The sequence below is a fragment of the Gorilla gorilla genome, chromosome 4 (assembly GCF_029281585.2).
Source record: "Gorilla gorilla gorilla isolate KB3781 chromosome 4, NHGRI_mGorGor1-v2.1_pri, whole genome shotgun sequence".
NCBI classification, from domain to species: Eukaryota; Metazoa; Chordata; class Mammalia; order Primates; family Hominidae; genus Gorilla; species Gorilla gorilla.
This window is the reverse complement of record NC_073228.2, coordinates 11,576,605-11,595,531: the sequence shown is the minus strand read 5'-3', so window position 1 is coordinate 11,595,531 and position 18,927 is coordinate 11,576,605. Positions and strand designations below refer to the sequence as shown.

The following is an 18,927-nucleotide window of genomic DNA, read 5'->3' as shown; positions in this document are numbered from 1 at the left end:
AGAATAATAACTCCATGTTCAGATATGCTTACAGCTATCCTAAAAGCAGACATTTAGAAATATAGTTATCTCTGGGGAGGGACGGAGGGATGTGAAGTTGTAACTGTATGCATAATGTTTTGTTTCTCTAAAAAACGATCTATCCCAGCAGCTTGGGAGGCTGAAAGAAAATTTAAAAAAATTTAAAAATTTAAAAAAATTTTTAAAAATGATCTAAAGCAAATATTCCATAAATGCTGAGATTTCTTAAAGCTTGGGGGGGGGGTATACAGATGGTCATTATTATTACTAAGTTTGAAATATCTTAGTGAGAGCGGAGGAGACCTTAAAAGAAAAAGAAGAGGGAAAATCGTAACTTGAGAATGTAGTCCCCTGACAAGCAGCATAATCACAAAACGAGCATTCAGAGTTCAAGCGTTAAACACAGGATCACAAAGGCCTCGCACCCCACACCCCACACCCACGGCGCAGCCTTGGCCCTGAATGTGGTGCTCCCTCTGTCGCCCGGCCTGGCCGCCCTCAGCCCTCCCCCAGCTAATGACTCCTGTCCCCGCCTTTCTTCAGTGTCTTCGAGAGAACTCTGACGTGAAGACGCACGGGCCTTTTGAGGCCGTGATGCGCACTCTCTGTGAATGCAAGGAGACAGCCAGCAAGACCCTCAGCAGGTGAGACCTCAGGTTTGGATCCGTGAAGGCGAGAATTCTGAACCTCTCGTGGTTTTCACTTCTTCTGGCCAGTTTCTCTGCTTCAGAACTGATTGCCCTTCTTGGATTCTAGGTTTGGGGTTCAGCCATGCCCCATCTGCCTGGGAGATGCAAAGGACCCTGTCTGTCTGCCCTGCGACCACGTGCACTGCCTGCGCTGCCTCAGGGCCTGGTTTGCCTCAGAGCAGATGATATGCCCCTACTGTTTAACTGCCTTGCCAGACGAATACTCTCCAGCTGTTTCCCAAGAGCACAGGTACAACACCCTTTCTCTCAAGAAAGCATCCTTTTTTTCATTTTCCTTTTTTGGCAAACACAATATTCAGAAATATAAACTCTATTAACCTTCATTTGGTAGAAAACCTGACCTCAGAGAACTATCATAAGAGATGCCACTTATGTACTTTCATAAATATCTGGTATCTCAAGATTATTCTCTCCCCAAGACATACACATACAGATTTCAGAGACAACAAATTCAGAGGAACTAAGCCAGAAAGTCTTAGCAAAGGTCCTCACCAGAGGCCCAAGGACTGTAGACGCCACTGTTTTTTGTTTTTTGTTTTTTTTTTTTTTGAGACAGAGTTTCACTCTGTTGCCCAGGCTGGAGTACAGTGGCACGATCTCAGCTCACTGCAACCTTCACCTCCTGGGTTTAGGCAATTCTCCTGCCTCAGCCTCCCAAGTAGCTGGGATTACAGGCATGCACCACCATGCCCGGCTAATTTTTGTATTTTTAGTAGAGACAGGGTTTCACCATGTTGGCCAGGCTGGTCTCGAACTCCTGACCTCAGGTGATCCACCCGCCTTGGCCTCCCAAAGTGCTGGGATTACAGGCATGAGTGACCACACCTGGCCAACGCCACTGGTTTTAATGCGTCAGTATCATTCACAGTCACTGACCTGAGGATCAACCCACTTCTTGTCTAGCTTTTTGAAGCTGGTTAAAAGCAGCTCTGGCTCTCTGGACTCAGCAGGCCTCAGCCCGGCTCTGTGAGTGGTTGGTTTTCTTTCCTTCCCCTTCCCCCCTTCTCAGGCCTCCTAAAAGTGGGGCACCAGGCAAGCCCAGTGGATGGGTTCTTTGACATACTTTGGGATATTGAAGGGTATTGTTGCCTGGTCCAAATGATCAAAGTGTTTCTAGAAAGGGATGCATGTAAATATCATCTGCTGAGGTTTTGAAGACGAGCTCTAATGGGTGAGAGGAGTGACTTGAATCTTTCAATTTAAAAATAAAATGCCAGCCAGGCATGGTGGCTCACGCCTGTAATCCCAGCACTCTGGGAGGCCGAGGTGTGTGGATCACCTGAGGTCAGCAGTTCGAAACCAGCCTGGCCAACACGGTGAAACCCCATCTCTACTAAAAATACAAAATTAGCCAGGCGTGATGGTGCGTGCCTGTAATCCCAGCTACTTGGGAGGCTGAGGCAGGAGGATCACTTGAACCTGGGAGGTGGAGGTTGCAGTGAGCGGAGATCGCGCCACTGTACTCCAGCCTGGGCAACAAGAGTGAAACTCCGTCTCAAAAAAAAAAAAAGTGAAATGCTGTGCAAATCTCAAGTCATTCTGTAAGGAGGCATTTGGGAAACACCATCCACCTGTCTTCTGTTTCTCGTGTTCTAAGGGAAGCCATTGAAAAGCATGCCCGCTTCCGGCAGATGTGCAACAGTTTCTTCGTAGACCTGGTGTCCACCATTTGCTTCAAGGACAACGCTCCGCCTGAGAAGGAAGTGATTGAGAGCCTGCTCTCTCTCCTCTTCGTCCAAAAGGAGCGCTTAAGAGATGCTCCCCAGAGTAGGTTGCTTTCTTCCTGTAAACCTAGCCCCTCATTTCTTCATCTCGCTTCTGCATGTCTCATGCAGTGAGCTGCCTTTTTCTTTCTGGTTTAAGGCCACTGTGAACACACAAAATCTCTCTCTCCATTCAATGATGTTGTGGATAAGACTCCTGTCATCCGCTCAGTGATACTGAAACTGCTTTTGAAGTACAGGTAAGAACAACATGGAGACTTGCTTCTGGAAAGCCCTGGCTTTTTCTCTTCATCGCAGCATTTTGTTACCAAGTCTTCTTGTCGTGACTAGTAGCTAGTACATGATCTTGGGGAGCTTTTTCGGTGAGACACAGCCTGGTTACTTGTACTGGTTGTGTATTCTGACATTTTCACATATAAGCACATGAGTTTAGTATTCCCACAAGCACACGCATCTAGCAAGAAGCCAACAGTGCTGTGAAGGGACCACAGTGGCGTGAGGGACACGGAACTCAAGAGGCCAGAATCTGTGGTGCTGAGCCTGGTTCCACAGCGGCCCAACTTTCTGATTTTTCAGATGGTAGCTTAGAATCCTGCTCACCCTGAATGTCCTAGATGTCTCCTAAGTTTCTATTCCCCTGAACATGGGCTCTATTTCCTTGGAAAGGATGTTGACATCCAAGAATAGTATCACCGGTGGTACTTGTATGGATCTAATATTGCAGTTCTCAAAGTGTTGGTATGGACCCTTGGGTGTGAGGTAGGTCTCTGAGGTTAAAACTATTTTAAAAATTAGATTACTAAGATAAATTTGCCCTTTTTTAAAAAACATGTTGATACTTATGATGATGTTACAAAAAGCGGTGATGAGTTAAACTGCTGGCCCCTCACGTGAAGACACAGTAGCTGGAGGTATTGTTTTCTTCACCGCCATGCACACGTGGTTTTCTTCATGCCAGTTTCATTTTAGTTTTACTAAATCTTGACTCTTGAGGATTTGACTTTTCAACGTTTTGTGGAAATGGGAAGCACACACAAAACACTCCCACTACACACCGGAGTAGACAGTTGCCTCACAGAAAATCACTCATGACAAGCCCTGGGTTATCAGCCGGCTGCTGTGTTCATGGACCGCCACTCGTGCTGGGAGGAAGGATGCACATGATACAGGGGTCCAGGGCTGGGCAGGCCTCTCCTGGAAATCAGCAAAGCGAGCCAGCCTCAGCCAAACAACTGACAATGTTGGTTGGTGATGATAACATTCAAGCTTTTAAGCTGAAATTAAAATTTTGAAAAGCTTATATTCCCCACTATGAGCTCGTGAGCTTTCGAATACTTAAAGACATTTTGGGGCAATTTGTGGTGATATTAATGAATATGGATTTTTTTTTTTAAATGTAGAATACAAATGTGTCAACCTTTACAAGACCTGCACAGCCCAGTGAACCAATATTTTCCAAATGACCAATGCCTGATGTCACGAAATCATGTGGGTCAAAAAAGAAAAAAATCTATTTAAAGTATGGGCAGACCTTTTTGATTTTAACATAATTGACTGAAAAATGCATTGATACAGTTTCAGGCTCCACATTGCAACTAACCTCTAGACATGACCATTTATCACTGTGGGCACAGCATTAAGGAATAATAGCCACAATCAGCTGCAAAAACTATTAAAATGTTCCTCACTATTCCGAGTATATGAGGACAGATTTTCTTCATGTTCTCCCATATGCTGCAGCGATGGGGAGCAGGGCAGGCAGGCCGCTGACTTCCAGGAGCCAGGCCCCGGGGCCAGCACAGGAATGGAAGACCAAGCCACTCTTCTCACGGATTCATGTTTTGGAAAATATTTTAAATGTTATTTAACATGTAATAGCTTTATTGTTATTTTAAATGAATGTATATTTTTGAAACCTTTTGTTTTTAATGTCTCATAATTCCTAATATCATAAATATTGCTAATATAACCCACATAAAAGCTCTTCGGGGTTCTCAATTTTTAAGACTATAAAAGGGTCCTGAAACCAAAGTTTGAGGACAGCTGGTCTAAAATGTGAGTTTTATATTCCTCCAGTATTATGCTAAAAGGTTTTCCATAAAATCTTAGAAACCACATATGTGTATGTATATGTTTATACACACACATAGGACAGACGACCGATAGATAGATGCTCTTTTTTTTAGTAAGGTACGTCTCCAGATCTGAGAGAACCAGGAATAATATTTCTCTTTCTGCAGCTTTCATGATGTAAAAGATTATATTCAGGAATATTTGACCCTGTTAAAAAAGAAAGCATTCATAACTGAAGATAAAACTGAACTGTACATGCTCTTCATCAACTGCCTGGAGGTAAGTGAACTCTCTCTTCCCTGAATTTCTTTTGGAAACTACCTGAACCACATGGTTTAAAATTTACAGAATATAATTTTAGTCAGTATAATTAACAAATGCTGTGTTCCGTGCAGAAAAGAAGAAAGGTTTCAAAGACGCGGCTTCTGCCTTCAGCAACGTATATTTTGGCATTTACGTGCATATACATACAAAACAGAACAGCCTAGGAGAATATACCGCCAAAGTTAACAGTGGTTATCATTGAGTGGGGACATTATGGATACTTTTTATCTTCATATTTTTATATCCAAAATTTTTATAATGTAAATAAATTAGATAATTTTTTTCCTCATAGGTTCACTTTTCCCCTCCTTCTTGTCCTTAAAATAAAAAGGAATGTTAGGTTTCCATAAGTCAAGAAATTTACACTGAAACCTACAATAACATTCTTCTATCCTTGCTTCCTTCATTCTCCACAGTCACACTGGCGACTGTAGAAGCTTGGGGCGTCCATGTTTAAAAAAATAATATCCTCTTCTTTCTTGTTCCTTGTTCCTCAGGATTCAATACTTGAGAAGACCAGTGCTTACTCCAGAAATGATGAACTGAACCACCTAGAAGAGGAAGGTCGTTTCCTTAAGGTGTATTCTCCAGCAAGCCGTGGCCGAGAGCCTGCCAACGAGGCCTCGGTTGAATACCTGCAAGAGGTGGCCCGGATCCGCCTCTGCCTCGACAGAGCTGCAGATTTCCTCTCGGAGCGTGAGGGAGGCCCAGGCAAGTCTTCTCTGCCTTGCTTTCCTTTGGGTTTAAAGACTCCGTTATTTAGAAATTCAGGAAGTATGGGAAACTAGTTCTTCGAATAGACTACTACTGGGCTTTTCTATAGCCCCTCTCCCCTGGATGTGTTTCTGTGAATGCCTGTGGGTAGGTCCGATGCCCTCTGGTTGGCCTTGTGTCCTACAATAAATGCCCTAAGTCACCAGCCACTCACCCGCTTTCTCGTTGGCCTCTCAGAGATGGCCAAGGAGAAGCAGTGCTACCTGCAGCAAGTCAAGCAGTTCTGTATCCGGGTGGAGAACGACTGGCACCGGGTGTACCTGGTGCGGAAGCTCAGCAGCCAGCGGGGGATGGAGTTCGTGCAGGGCCTCTCCAAGCCCGGCCGCCCGCACCAGTGGGTGTTTCCCAAGGACGTTGTCAAGCAGCAGGTGAGAAGCGGGGCCCGGCAGCACACAAACATGCACCCCCACAGCCCCATACACCCCAAACCCACACGCCACACACCCCCCTACCCTCACACCCTACCCCCCCCACACCCCACCCCCTCACACCCTCCCCACCACATACCCTCATAACCCCCACACCCTCACACCACCCACCAACACACCCCCACACCTCACCCTCACACCCAGGGATGGTGCCACTGCTTCTGCGTTCCGCCTGCCCTTAGCATCCCCAGAGCCAGAAAGCAAACCTGCGCTTGTCTGTCTGGTCCTTTGTCTCTGTGCTTCAGCTGATTTGCCCCAGCTTGTGATCATGTTTACACTGCCTGCTGTAGGGCCAAGGTGAGGGCACTCACCTCAGAGCTTCTTTAATTAGGCATCACTTCTAATTGAATTTCACTCAAGGAAAGTAGAACATTTTTGTGGACTTTGCTTTCAGCAAATTAAACGTAGTTCAGCTTGCAAGGTGCGACCTTTTTACCTCTGGCAGGCAGAGACAGGCAAGAGCAAGAACTAGGAATAGAAGAATTGCATAAGAGGCTTCAAGGCCAGGCTGGGCGCAGTGGCTCACACCTGTAATTCCAGCACTTTGGGAGGCCGAGGCGGGCGGATCACTTGTGGTCAGGAGTTTGTCAAGACCAGCCTGGCCAACATGGTGAAACCTTGTCTCTACTTCAAAGAAACAAAAAAATTAGCTGGACGTGATGGTGGGTGCTTGTAATCCCAGCTAGTCGGGAGGCTGAGGCAGGAGAATCACTTGAACCCGGGAGGCAGAGGTTGCAGTGAGCCGACATTGCACCACTGCACTCCAGCCTGGGCGATAGAGCCAGACTCCGTCTCAAAAAAAAAAAAAAAAAAAAAGAGGCTTCAAGGCCTCTCAGTGGTCCTTTCCAGATACCCAGAAATTAACAAATTCCTATTGTCCAGGGGATACAAAAATGGTACTAAGAACCCCAGCACTGTTTGACTACCACCTGGGGTTTAGAGTTGACATGACTTGAGCCACCCGGGCTCAGGTGTGGCGCGGTGCACCGCAAACGGAGGAAGCAAGCACCTCCCCAGGTAGCGCTGCCGTCGGCAGGCGTTCCCTGCACTTGCACCTCTTCGTCTACTGAGGAGGAAGCTCCCTGCGAAGAGGGCACCAGACTGTCCTGCCTCAGGCCAGGTCGGGGAATCCCAGCTTGGCTGCCTTTAAACCTCGAATGATCGACCACCTGGTTCCTGTACCCGTTCGGACGGTTCTTTGCAAGACATTCCTCCCATTGTTCACCCCCAACTAACCTCTGTATTCCAGGGGCTGCAGCAGGACCACCCAGGCCAGATGGATAGGTACCTGGTGTACGGCGATGAATACAAGGCTCTCCGTGATGCTGTGGCCAAAGCTGTCCTCGAGTGCAAGCCACTGGGCATTAAGACTGCTCTGAAGGTAGGGTGGGCCCGTGGCTTCTCTCTGATACCAGGTGGCATCCCTTGGAGCCTGCATGTTCCCTGGTTTATATCAAATGATGCAGGGTGATGGACCACTGATGCGGCCCATCACGTGACACTGTATTGGAAGTCACGTGCCCACAGCCTCCAGGGCGCACCTGGCTAGTGTGCGTGAACCAGTGGCTGGAACAGGACAGCTACGACAGTTGAGCTGGGTTGACAGATTTGCTGTGTCTTGCTGATCTGCCCAGTCCATCAGCAGCGCCTTTTGATTTATGCCCATTACTTCCTTTGAGACCCTGCGGGAAAACAGTCTAAGAAAGATGCTGACACAACTATTAATAGCAAAATTCATATCTAGATGTATTCATAATTCAGATATGCATGTGTGTTTAATAAAAATACATATGTTGGTATAGTGTGGGAAGTTAAAAAATATAAAGATGTTTTTAGAATCTAACCTTTAAATTGGTCTGGTCTTGCTTCCTTTTTGAGTCCCTGTGCCAGGAAAAGAGGAAATGGAAAATCCTCTTTCTGCTCAGAAGTTTCTAAGACCAGTGAAGGAGTCAGAAGAACAGATGGTGATTCCGTTGCTTCTGTCATTAAGCTGGCTGCTAAATATGCGTTGAGTTTAATCTGAGAGTATTTCAGGAACTTTGTAGCCCAAAAGTTGCTCGCCAGAAGACTGCCCATGTGGGGCATGACCCCAGGTGTCCAGGCCTGGAAAAGGCTCCTTCCCTTTTGGTGGGTTGAGGCTGAGGCATGTGAAAAGTTTCTTTTCACATGCAAACTTCGTGGGCCTCTGGCCCTTAGGTAGATCTGGCAGGCGGCGGTGGGGGGGGGGGGGTCTATCCTATAATCCTAGCACTTTGGGAGGCCGAGGCATGCAGATCACAAGGTCAGGAGTTTGAGACCAGCCTGGCAAACATGGCGAAACCCCGTGTCTACTAAAAGAAAAAAAAAAAGAATTAGCCGGACATGGTTGCGTGTGCCTGTAGTCCCAGCTACTCGGGAGGCTGAGTTAGAATCGCTTGAACCCGAGAGGCAGAGGTTGCAGTGAGCCGAGATCATGCTACTGCACTCCAGCCTGGGTGACAGAGCAAGACTCCATCTCAAAAAAGAAGATGTGTTGAGCTTTTAAATTCTTACTTGATACCCTTGATTTTGCAGGCCTGCAAGACCCCCCGAAGCCAGCAGTCAGCCTACTTCCTGTTAACACTGTTTAGAGAGGTGGCTATTTTGTACAGATCCCACAATGCAAGCCTCCACCCCACGCCAGAGGTGAGTAACCGCCTGCGGGGCTGTGTTCAAAGTCTCAGTATTTGGAGGGATTTTATTGAATAGAATGAAAGTTATCAACACAAATCATGCCATAATTTTTTTATCTAGGATAGAGGTTTTCAACCTTGTTATGTGGAGGAACTATTTTCTGTTTAACCCAAAGCTTGTAGAATTATAATGAAAACTACAGCCAAGAACATAAGATAATGTTTAACAAAATAGAATATCAAAATTAATGCTTACGTATGTGGATGCTGTGTTTGTATATGCACAATTCTCTTCTCTGAAAAATTTCCCCCTCAAATGGTGGTGATTTCTCCATATTTACCTTGATATTTGATGTGTATTTGGTGTCAGTGTATGCCTAAGAGCAATTCACACAATATTCTTTGATACATCTTAATGTTAAGTTTTTTCCCTGTCAGCAATGTGAAGCTGTGAGCAAATTCATTGGCGAATGCAAGATCCTTTCACCTCCTGATATCAGCTGTTTTGCAACATCGCTCGTGGACAATTCTCTGCCACTGTTGAGGGCGGGGCCCAGTGACAGCAACCTTGACGGAACGGTAACAGAAATGGCCATTCATGCTGCAGCCGTCCTTCTGTGTGGACAGAATGAACTCTTGGAGCCCCTAAAGAATCTGGCCTTCTCCCCAGCCACCATGGCGGTAAGAGTAGGCCACAATTCCATCGGCCTTGACTGGAACACCCCCCAGAGCTTGTCACTGTAGAGACCGAGCTGCAGCTGTGGGAACTCTTGAGCATCTTTATCTCCTCAGTTCTCTGCCTTTGTGTCACTTGATTCTTGAGCACACAAGATAGTGACAAACTTGCCTTGCCCTTTGTTATTTCACAGGGAGCTGTTCTGTTTTCTTCACAGACAGCTTGAGAAGTCCAGCAGAAGGAAAGCAGAGTTCCCTTTCTTCCTCTAGGCCTCCTGCTGAGCAGCAGCACCCAGGTGACAAGCTCACTTATCTAGAGCTGTCTCTGTTTTCTTGTTTTTCAGCATGCTTTTCTTCCAACCATGCCTGAAGACTTGCTGGCTCAAGCTCGGAGGTGGAAGGGTCTGGAGAGAGTCCACTGGTACAGTAAGTGTTGGGGTCTAGATGACCCCACACTCCTTTGAGCTTCAAAGGGTGTCCAGATGCTATGAAGCATTGGGTTCGACTTGGGGTCCACGTGGTTTGTGCCTCAGGGTCCAAAACCACCTGCATTCTACCGGTGGCGTCTGCAGAAGATGAATGGCTTGAAGGAGCTGGCACTCCGCCGGCTAGATGATCCAAACCATTTCATTTCTTTGTCGTGTGGAAAAGGCCCTCTGTGATGCACTTCTGTTCTCTGGAATATGCCATTTTGGGAGAAGGGAGGGACTGGGAACCACATCAGAGACGCATTCAAAGGCCCACCACAAAACAAAGTTTTTGACACAAAGCTCTTCTGAAATATATGAAATATAGAACCGGGAGACTGACTCATATAACCCATGACAAGTAAATTTTGCTGTTGCCCGAGTAAATATTTTAAAACTAGTTTTTAAAGTTGTTATAAAATATGCTCATGACAAAAAAAAATCAAAGAAAATAGAAAGGTCTAGAATCCTGTCCACCTTGCCTCCAAAAGTACCCCTGGTATGGGCCTATATTCTAATTGCTCTTTACTTGATAAAATTAATAAAATTAGACTCAGACATTTTTCACTGACAACATACATTTATTAAGCTTCAGGCAGGTGTCATGTAACTTAACAAATTAGCGTGGGATGCTCTATTGTGGTCAGGGCCAGAGAGTAGAGAGTTAGCTTTCCCTTTTCAATGTGGGTCATTGGGTGAAACCTCATTAGCCAATGTGTGTCCTGTTCTCTTCACAGCTTGTCCCAACGGCCATCCTTGCTCCGTGGGAGAGGTGAGTCTTGGTATTTAAGATAGGGTTTGAGGGGTGGCGTGCACTCCTGGGTTGGAGGAGGGGGATCGTGGGTCAGGAGAGTGAGGCTCTCGGCCTTCCAGGAGAGCACAGGCTCACCGAGGACTGCCCAGGGTGCTCTGAGCAGGGCAACGCCAATGGCGCTAAGGGTTTCTAGCCCAGGGCTTCTCAGACTCAGCACTGTGGACGTGGCTCTGCGGCACGGGCTGTCCTGTGCACTGCAGGCTGTCTGGCAGTATGCCTGACCTCGAGTCCCTGGATGCCAGGAGCACCCACTCCTCCCAGTGTGACAGCTAAAACCAGACATTGACAAAGGTCCCCTAGGAAAGAAAATTGCTACTGGTTGGGAACTGCTGCTAGCCATTCTTTCTAGCCACTGCAGCATGGGGTCAGTGAGCCTTGTCTTGATAGAATGGCAAGGTGTTGCCTGGACCACAGGCTGCATTATTAGCCCTCAGAGGAGGTGTGGTCCAGATGCCAAAGGAAAAAGCCACGTGTAGGCTGTGCGCCACGGGGGAAGAACTGTTGATTATTCCTCTCTGGATTCCCAAGCATCTAGCCTAGAGCCCTCCATACACAGTATCTGTACTTGCTGAGCAAGAGGCTGGTGGGTTGAGCTGACACGTGGTAGTTAGTTAGTAGTACTTACTTACTTACTTGGTTGAGATATGTCTGGCTCTCTTACCCAGGCTGGAGTGCAGAGTGACATGATCATAGCTCACTATAAACATTGAACTCCTGGGCTCAAGCGATCCTCCCGCCTCGGCCTCCCAAAGTGTTGGGATTATGAGCCACTGTGCCCAGCCTGATACACGTCATTTAATAATGTATATAAGAGATACGGAGGGAGAAAAACTGTTACATACACTTCATTTTTCTGAGCTTCAATCACTTCCTTGTCCATGAAATGAGGACGTTGAAATAGAGTCTATCCAACAATGCTCCCAGCTCTGAAATTCTGTAACTGGTTTGGTGTGTTATCAGCCTGTGACTCTCAGTATATTGTGGCACAATATCTGATTTTGAAAAATGAGCCTTTGGAAGTAGATTATGTGATTAGATTTTTTTAAATAAAAAAGTCCAAGCCAGGTGTGGTAGGTCACACCTGTAATCCCAGCACTTCGGGAGGCTGAGGCAGGTGGATTGCTAGAGCCCAGGAGTTTGAGACTGGCCTGGGCAACATGTTGAAACCCCGTCTCTACAAAAAAACACAAAGCATCAGCAGGGCATGGTGGTGCATGCGTGCATGCGTGTGGTCCCAGCTACTTGGGAAGCTAAGGTAGGAGGATTGCTTGAGCCTGGGGAGGTCAAGGCTGTAGTGAGCCATGATGGTGCCACTGCACTCCAGCCTGGAGGACAGAGCGAGGCTCTGTCTCATAAAAATTAATATATGAAAAAGTCCAAATGGATATAAGGAAGTCAGTTTGGAAGCTCTTCTAGTATTCTTGGTATTAGATCATGAAGTGCCACAGGCTAGTGTGATAGATGGAGGGATGGAAAAAGTGCTGAATACAAGAAAGGAAGGTTGAATTTTATATATTTGTCTATAAAGTGTCACTCTGGGAAAAAAGCTTAAATTGTCTCACTTATTTAAAAAACAGTTCCAGTTTGCCCACGTGCAACATTAGTGAGTACCTACCCTGTTCCCATGGGTTCTCCACCCACCTGAAACAAGCACACACTGGGACAGACAATCTGAGGGTGCTCACGTCCACCGGTGATAAGGAGGTGTTCATTTGCATGATGGCATTTGTGCATAAAATGGTACTGCTCCAGAAGTGGTTCTAGTGCCCTGTCTTCACCCTAGTGTGGCAGGCCGATGGAACAGAGCACCTGCATTGACTGCCATGCGCCGATTGGAGGCATTGACCACAAACCTCGGGACGGCTTTCATCTGGTCAAGTATGTGGGTCAGGGTTCTATTTCCTAAGTACTCAAACCTTGGGGTGTTGGGCTGTTTTTATTCCAGCTGATAAAGTGATACTCAAGATAGTACTAATTACTCCAGTACATGTGGACCTGTGTCATATTGAATAGCAATGCCAAAGTCCCAGCAGTCACACAGCAGGGAGGCATCTGATCTGTTGTTGGCTCCCTGGGCCCTAAAATGCAAAGCAGGCTACCCATTAACAGCTGTCAATATGAATACAGGTGTCTTCCTTCTGGGCCTTGGGTGCACCTTCTGTAGAAATATGCATGACATAAACAGATGATCTAATTCACGAGGACATCTATGTCTGCAGGACCAAAACCTGGGCATCCGTCTGTCTCAGCAGATGCCATCTCACTTGCCAGCAATCTTAGCTTTCTCCATTCTTTATTTTTTGAGAAAAATGAAGGAGACATAGTCTTATGAAATACCAGACTTGAGAATCCAGGTACAAATCCGATCCCACAATCCCATGCTGAGATGAATGTGGTTCTAAACGCTCCTTTCGGAGAGTGAGTGGGACCTGCGTGGGGGCCTCACATTCTGACTGTTCCCTGCAGTCACAGCTTAAAATACTTTCATGTTCTCTCCAGAAACTGTCACAGTGTCCTCCATCCTCTAATAGTTTTGCCACTGAGAGCATCGGCCACACTGCATCTCCTCTCTGCCGGACTTTAGATCCCGGTTTTTCCTTTGGGGAGATGAGAACAATATGGACACCCATGGGATGCCGACTGTCCTCCCAAACTCTAGCTGTTCTTAGCCCAACCGCTCCTCTCCTGACAGACTTCAGTGGAAAAGACGGGTCCAGGCCTGCGTCCTAACACCCTGCCCGGGCATCAGCATCAATACCACACAGCGCAGCCACCTGACGCTGAGAATGCGGTCGGGTCTGGTCCGCCGGAAAGGCGAGTCTGTCATGAGAGAGACTCTTAGGAACATGGTCCAGGCTTTGTGGAACAGCAAGTACTCTTCACATAACTCTCTTCTCAGCCGTAAGCCTCACTCCAAATGCTGAGAATGTACAGCGCACCAAAGCGGCCAGCCTCAGCCTCTGTCTTGTGTTCTCTCGTTCTTTCCAGAGACAAGGCAGACAGAACGCAGACCGGCCATGTGCTGGGCGACCCGCAGCGGAGAGACGTGGTGACATGTGACCGAGGGCTGCCCCCAGTGGTCTTCCTCCTTATCCGGCTACTCACTCACTTGGCTCTGCTTCTGGGAGCTTCCCAGAGTTCCCAGGTATAACCCAGTGCTGCCAAACAATGTGCTCAGTGAAGAACCTGCTTTCGCTTCTTCCCAGGGAGTCCTTTTGTCTCGAGTCCTAGCTGCCATCTATGCGTTTTGGAGATAATTAGTCTACAAAGTAATATCCAAGTTATACCTCTTCATGTTTCCCCCCGTGGCATATGATGGTATGGGGGGAACTACTCCCCAGATTATACAGAATCCACTTCAAATTAACACTCTGTGTCTTTGGTCCACATCTGGGAGTAGAGAGGCTGACATCTTCATTATTTTACCTGTGTCTTCATTGTAGCTAGGGAAGAAAGAGCACACTGCATAACCAAGATGGCCAACAGTACAATCTGAAAATTCTTTATCTCACTGTAACAACAGAAAAGCCAGCAGCCGGTCCGCTTGCTAGCCTTCCTTTCACCTGGATCACTCCGCCGCTTTCTTCTTAGAAACCGCCTTCCGCCTCTATGCTGGTGCTCCACTCCCTATGGCCTCTACCAGGCTCACCATCTTCTCTACAAACCAGATCCCCGCTGAACGCTCTGTTCCGTTGCCCCCACAGGCTCTGATAAACATCATTAAGCCTCCAGCGAGGGATCCAAAAGGCTTTCTGCAGCAGCACATCCTGAAGGACCTGGAGCAGTTGGCCAAGATGCTGGGACACAGTGCCGACGAGACCATCGGAGTGGTCCACCTCGTCCTGCGCAGGCTTCTCCAAGAGCAGCACCAGCTCTCTAGCAGAAGTGAGGAAAGGGGCAAGGGCTGGGCGGGGATCACACAGCACAACGGCAGCGCAAGCAGGCTCGCTGACTTGTGGGCCACCCCACACACAGCCAGTCTGAGCTCTGTCTGTGCTGTTGCTGGAAAGCATGAGAGAACACACAGAGAGAAAACCATGTCTAGGGAAGGCGATGCCTGGGGCTGGAAAAAGGAAGCACTCTGCTTGCCCACAGGCTGGAAGGAGCTGCTCTGTCCCCTCCATTCGCCCCTGCCTGGCTGAGACCTGCGGTATTCGGGAGCGTCTGCACGCAGGTGTTCAGTGTGCATACATGGGGAGTCTTCAGTTCCGAAGTCAGCCCCGTAGGTCATTCCCCTACCATGCTGGGAGCACGTGTCGTCCATACAGAGCGTGCGTGTCAAAGGATCAATCACCATCACAGTTGTGTGCTGATTAAATGTTTATATGTCCACAGTTATGTTAAAAAAAAAAAAGCTATAAAATATTGTATTCACTGAGCTAATTTTCTATTTTAAAAATTTAAATCCATACAGAAAGAAAAGGTCTGTAAGACAACTTAGTAAAATGGTTATCTGTGAGTGGTGGAATTAAAAGTGATTTTCTTTTGCTAATCTGCAAAAATCACAATGACCATTGTGAGGACAATGTTAATTTAAAATAATAACAATAATAGCAAGAAGAAGTCCTGCCCCATGACAAGAAAATCTGCTCCCACCTCAGGTACTTCTTTGCCTGAAACTGGCATTCCTATTTATTTTCCATTTTGAACAATCTGATTTTATTTTAAGCCTCTTATTCTGGTGGGATTTCAGCAAAGTGAGCGCACCCAGAGTCACACTGATGAAATGACAGAATCCTGGAAGCAGGTGGACAGTTCCCGCAGCACTCCACATCTGTGTGGTCTGCCTCAGGGTTTGGGTGGCAGCAGCTGAGATGGCTGGCGGTAGCCTGGGCCACTCTTACTATTGAGCTCAAGTTCTGTTCTTTCAGTAATTTTTTTCAAAATGGGTCTAAGATTACAATTATGTAGGATAGAGGAATTTTTAGAGATTGATGTTATCTTCAAAAGGTCATTAAGTTGGTGGTAACAACAGGAACTACTTCAAAATACTTAGATTAATTTAGAAAGCTATTACCTCAAAACGAGTGTTATTTCTATTAAACACTTATTTAGGGTTTATTATACGCAGACTACTGTGTTCTTTGTGCCTTGGGTAACCTACACATTTGGAGTTTTTTTGTAGGGCTTTTAAATTTTGACACAGAATTGTCAACTAAAGAAATGAGGAACAACTGGGAAAAGGAAATCGCAGCTGTGATTTCTCCTGAACTGGAGGTAAGCAGTAAGTGCTGACAGCTGGGTTGCTCCTCGGTTCAGAAAGGAAGGGTCCCGGCGTCTGCTGAATGCTCCTTGCCTGTTGCCCCTCGTAGCGGTGCCAGCAAGAGCCTTTGACTGAGCCCCAGATTCCGATGCTCCCCACCTCGAGTCACTCCATCCTCCTCCTGTCCCCAAGTGCTCTTCCCTCCTGCAGCTGGTCATGAAGTCAGTCCGAGGAATTCCTGGGAATCCAGCAAGTGCAGGCAGTGTTTTTCTCTCCATTACTTTTTACAGCAGAATGTAATGTACGAGGTAGAGAAATAAACTATCACATATATACCCATTAAAAATGAACTGACAATCATAGATTAATTACTCATCTAGCAGCCAAAATGTTAGTAAGAGAAATATAGGTTTCTGAATCTCATTCTGTTTGGGGAGACATACATCTATAAACAAACAACACTGAAATTAGATCAAAGGGAATACCTGATTACATGCTCAGAGCAGGGGACAAACGCCCTAATATGCAGACACCCACTGGTGGAGTTACTGGGTGTTACAATCTGTTTGTAGCAATACCTCACTTCCAGAATTTTTTTTTCATTTTCTCCATCCAGCATCTAGATAAAACCCTTCCCACCATGAATAATCTCATCAGCCAAGATAAGCGTATCCGCTCTAACCCTGTGGCCAAAATAATATATGGTGACCCAGTGACCTTCCTGCCCCACCTGCCCCGGAAAAGTGTGGTCCATTGCTCTAAGATTTGGAGCTGCAGGAAAAGAATTACAGTTGAGTACCTCCAGCACATTGTGGAACAGAAAAATGGCCAAGAAAGAGTGCCCATCCTCTGGCATTTCCTGCAGAAGGTATGTCTGGCTTACTATGGCTCCCTCCCTTTTTCGGTGCAGAGTTCCCCAGCAGGCCTGAAGGCCCTGGGCTTTTACGTAGTATAATCATTCTTAACAGACTATTTCAGTGCTTTGATTTTGAATAGGATGTAGCAGAAGACTCAGGGCTAGAGATCTTCATACATATCAAACCGTACGATTGCCAGAAGCATAAAGTCACAGACGAAATACACACCCACGTTGGGATTAGCAGTGACCTGTGGGGAAGCTGGAGGCCAGGAGAGGACCTCCCCTCATCACTCAGCCAGACAGAAAAGGATGCAGCTCTTTCCCAGCTGCTCTGTTCCTCTCTGTCCACAATGCTGGAGCATGGGCAGATCAAACAAAACTCCTCCCTGTGCCTAAGCATCGAGGCATACGTGGAAGACGGGAGTGAGTGGGTGTGTGCCGGCGGTGCTGGGGTACTGGGGAGCAGTCAAGTGTACTGGCCACAGCTGTTGGAATTAGAAATATACTTTCCTAACTTTCATCCATTTGCACTTTCATTTTCTACAACAGATTGTCTAAACACTTCTCTCCATGGACTATTATTTGCTGTCTAGCAAGGATGAAGACGATTTGGAAACTTCTGTTGGTCAGTTGAGGAGTATGAGTTCACAATGACAGGAAGGACTTCCTGTCAATACTGTGGCCTCTCTCTGAGATGCAGTTTCACTACGTCGAAGATGCTTAGATCCTAGGTCTTCGGAAGGACACCCAGGAATAAGGCCAGCCCTCGCTGCCTAAGCTCTGGGTCTCTTCTTTCAGCAGCTTCTCTCCGTACCCAGCCAGTTACATGGGCCCAAGGGACAGATTTCCTTCATCAGCCTTTGATGGACGCGGCTGATGCGTCAGCTCCATAGAGGCTGGGCTCCCTCTTCACCGCCCTCCATTTCTAGCACACTGCACTGTCTGTAGACTTGTGGGAAGAACTTTTCCCGTTTTCAAGCTCCACGCTGCATCACAGGAAATGACACTGACCAGATTAAGCTACAAATACAAGTCTCGCGGCCAGTCTCAAAGTCTGTATCCCCAATAACATTTTTTAGGTAAATAAAAATTGTTACCGGGTGGTCTTCCCTTCTCCAGGAAGCAGAGCTGAGGCTGGTAAAGTTCCTGCCTGAGATTTTGGCCTTGCAAAGGGATCTAGTGAAGCAGTTCCAGAACGTCCAGCAAGTTGAATACAGCTCCATCAGAGGCTTCCTCAGCAAGCACAGCTCAGGTGTGGCTCTGCTCTGACAGGACCAGGACTGTCCTGCATTTGGCGGTTCGAAAGGATCACTGCATAGGGGAACAGGGTGGGGCGGAGGGGAGGAGGCGCTGATGGGTGCTCTATAGCGTAAGCCCTTACCATGCGGTGAAGGGTGCTTGAACCCCAAAAACATATTAGAAGCTTTCGCCACAGCTGAAAAGCACCTCCCTCTCTAGCTCCTCAAACTCGGCTCACTCCTTCAAACAGCACCTCAGACATGCTTGTGACTGCACAAAGCAGCAAAGATGGGCTCTTGGCAGAGCATGTAACTAGGGTGGTTTGGCCCTTTCAGGGGGTTGCTATCATATGGTTCTTACCAAGTATTCTGTTCAACAGATGGGTTGAGGCAGTTGCTTCACAACAGGATCACAGTCTTTCTGTCTACATGGAACAAACTGAGGAGATCGCTTGAGACGAACGGTTAGTGTCCTGTCCCCTGTACCACTAAGCATTCCAGGAGAGCCTAGTCTGAAAGCTCTTCTCGTCAGCCTGACTCGGCCCATCCCTGTCAACACCCAGCACTGTTTTTGAGATGGAGTCTTGCTCTGTCGCCAGGCTGGAGTGCAGTGGCACCATCTCGGCTCACTGCAACCTCTGCCTCCCGGATTCAAGCAATTCTCCTGCCTCAGCCCCTCGTAGAGACAGGGTTTCACCATGTTGCCCAGGCTGGTCTCAAACTCCCAAGCTCAGGCAATCCACCCGCCTCGGCCTCCCAAAGTGCTAGGATTACAAGCGCGAGCCACTGCGCCCGGCCAGCACTGTTAACGCTTAACTTGTGTCTCTTTTGATGGTGGTGTCTGGATAAGTAAAATAATGTGTCAGGAAAATAAACCCTCAGTACTCTTCAGTCCCTAAATATGGCATCAAAAGGGAGCTGAAAGTATTTGAAACTCTATCAGCATATGAGATGGGGCAGAACCGA

General features: G+C 47.1%; 1 protein-coding gene and 1 long non-coding RNA gene across 14 annotated transcripts in view; one reads left to right on the top strand and one right to left on the bottom strand.

The window, feature by feature from the left end:
- LOC129533973 (uncharacterized) overlaps positions 1 to 18,927 on the bottom strand; it is a 57,123-nt gene that overhangs the window by 9,160 nt on the left and 29,036 nt on the right. The gene's annotated exons all lie outside the window — the stretch shown is intronic.
- The window catches only part of RNF213 (ring finger protein 213), a 139,352-nt gene that overhangs the window by 112,215 nt on the left and 8,210 nt on the right, over positions 1 to 18,927 (top strand). For 11 of the 13 annotated variants that reach the window (XM_063706018.1, XM_063706017.1, XM_055389513.2 and 8 more), the window contains 19 exons: positions 565 to 665; positions 778 to 960; positions 2,329 to 2,498; positions 2,595 to 2,694; positions 4,696 to 4,807; positions 5,350 to 5,563; positions 5,804 to 5,994; positions 7,304 to 7,435; positions 8,608 to 8,718; positions 9,144 to 9,386; positions 9,725 to 9,806; positions 10,585 to 10,619; positions 12,445 to 12,539; positions 13,650 to 13,806; positions 14,366 to 14,546; positions 15,787 to 15,878; positions 16,481 to 16,732; positions 17,843 to 17,975; positions 18,342 to 18,425. In XM_063706018.1, the coding sequence (XP_063562088.1) occupies positions 565 to 665; positions 778 to 960; positions 2,329 to 2,498; positions 2,595 to 2,694; positions 4,696 to 4,807; positions 5,350 to 5,563; positions 5,804 to 5,994; positions 7,304 to 7,435; positions 8,608 to 8,718; positions 9,144 to 9,386; positions 9,725 to 9,806; positions 10,585 to 10,619; positions 12,445 to 12,539; positions 13,650 to 13,806; positions 14,366 to 14,546; positions 15,787 to 15,878; positions 16,481 to 16,732; positions 17,843 to 17,975; positions 18,342 to 18,425 (2,668 nt within the window). Of the gene's footprint in view, positions 1 to 564; positions 666 to 777; positions 961 to 2,328; positions 2,499 to 2,594; positions 2,695 to 4,695; positions 4,808 to 5,349; positions 5,564 to 5,803; positions 5,995 to 7,303; positions 7,436 to 8,607; positions 8,719 to 9,143; positions 9,387 to 9,724; positions 9,807 to 10,584; positions 10,620 to 12,444; positions 12,540 to 13,649; positions 13,807 to 14,365; positions 14,547 to 15,786; positions 15,879 to 16,480; positions 16,733 to 16,860; positions 17,976 to 18,341; positions 18,426 to 18,927 lie in introns of those variants that run through there. The other 2 variants (XM_055389519.2, XM_055389518.2) reach the window with 2 other exon arrangements.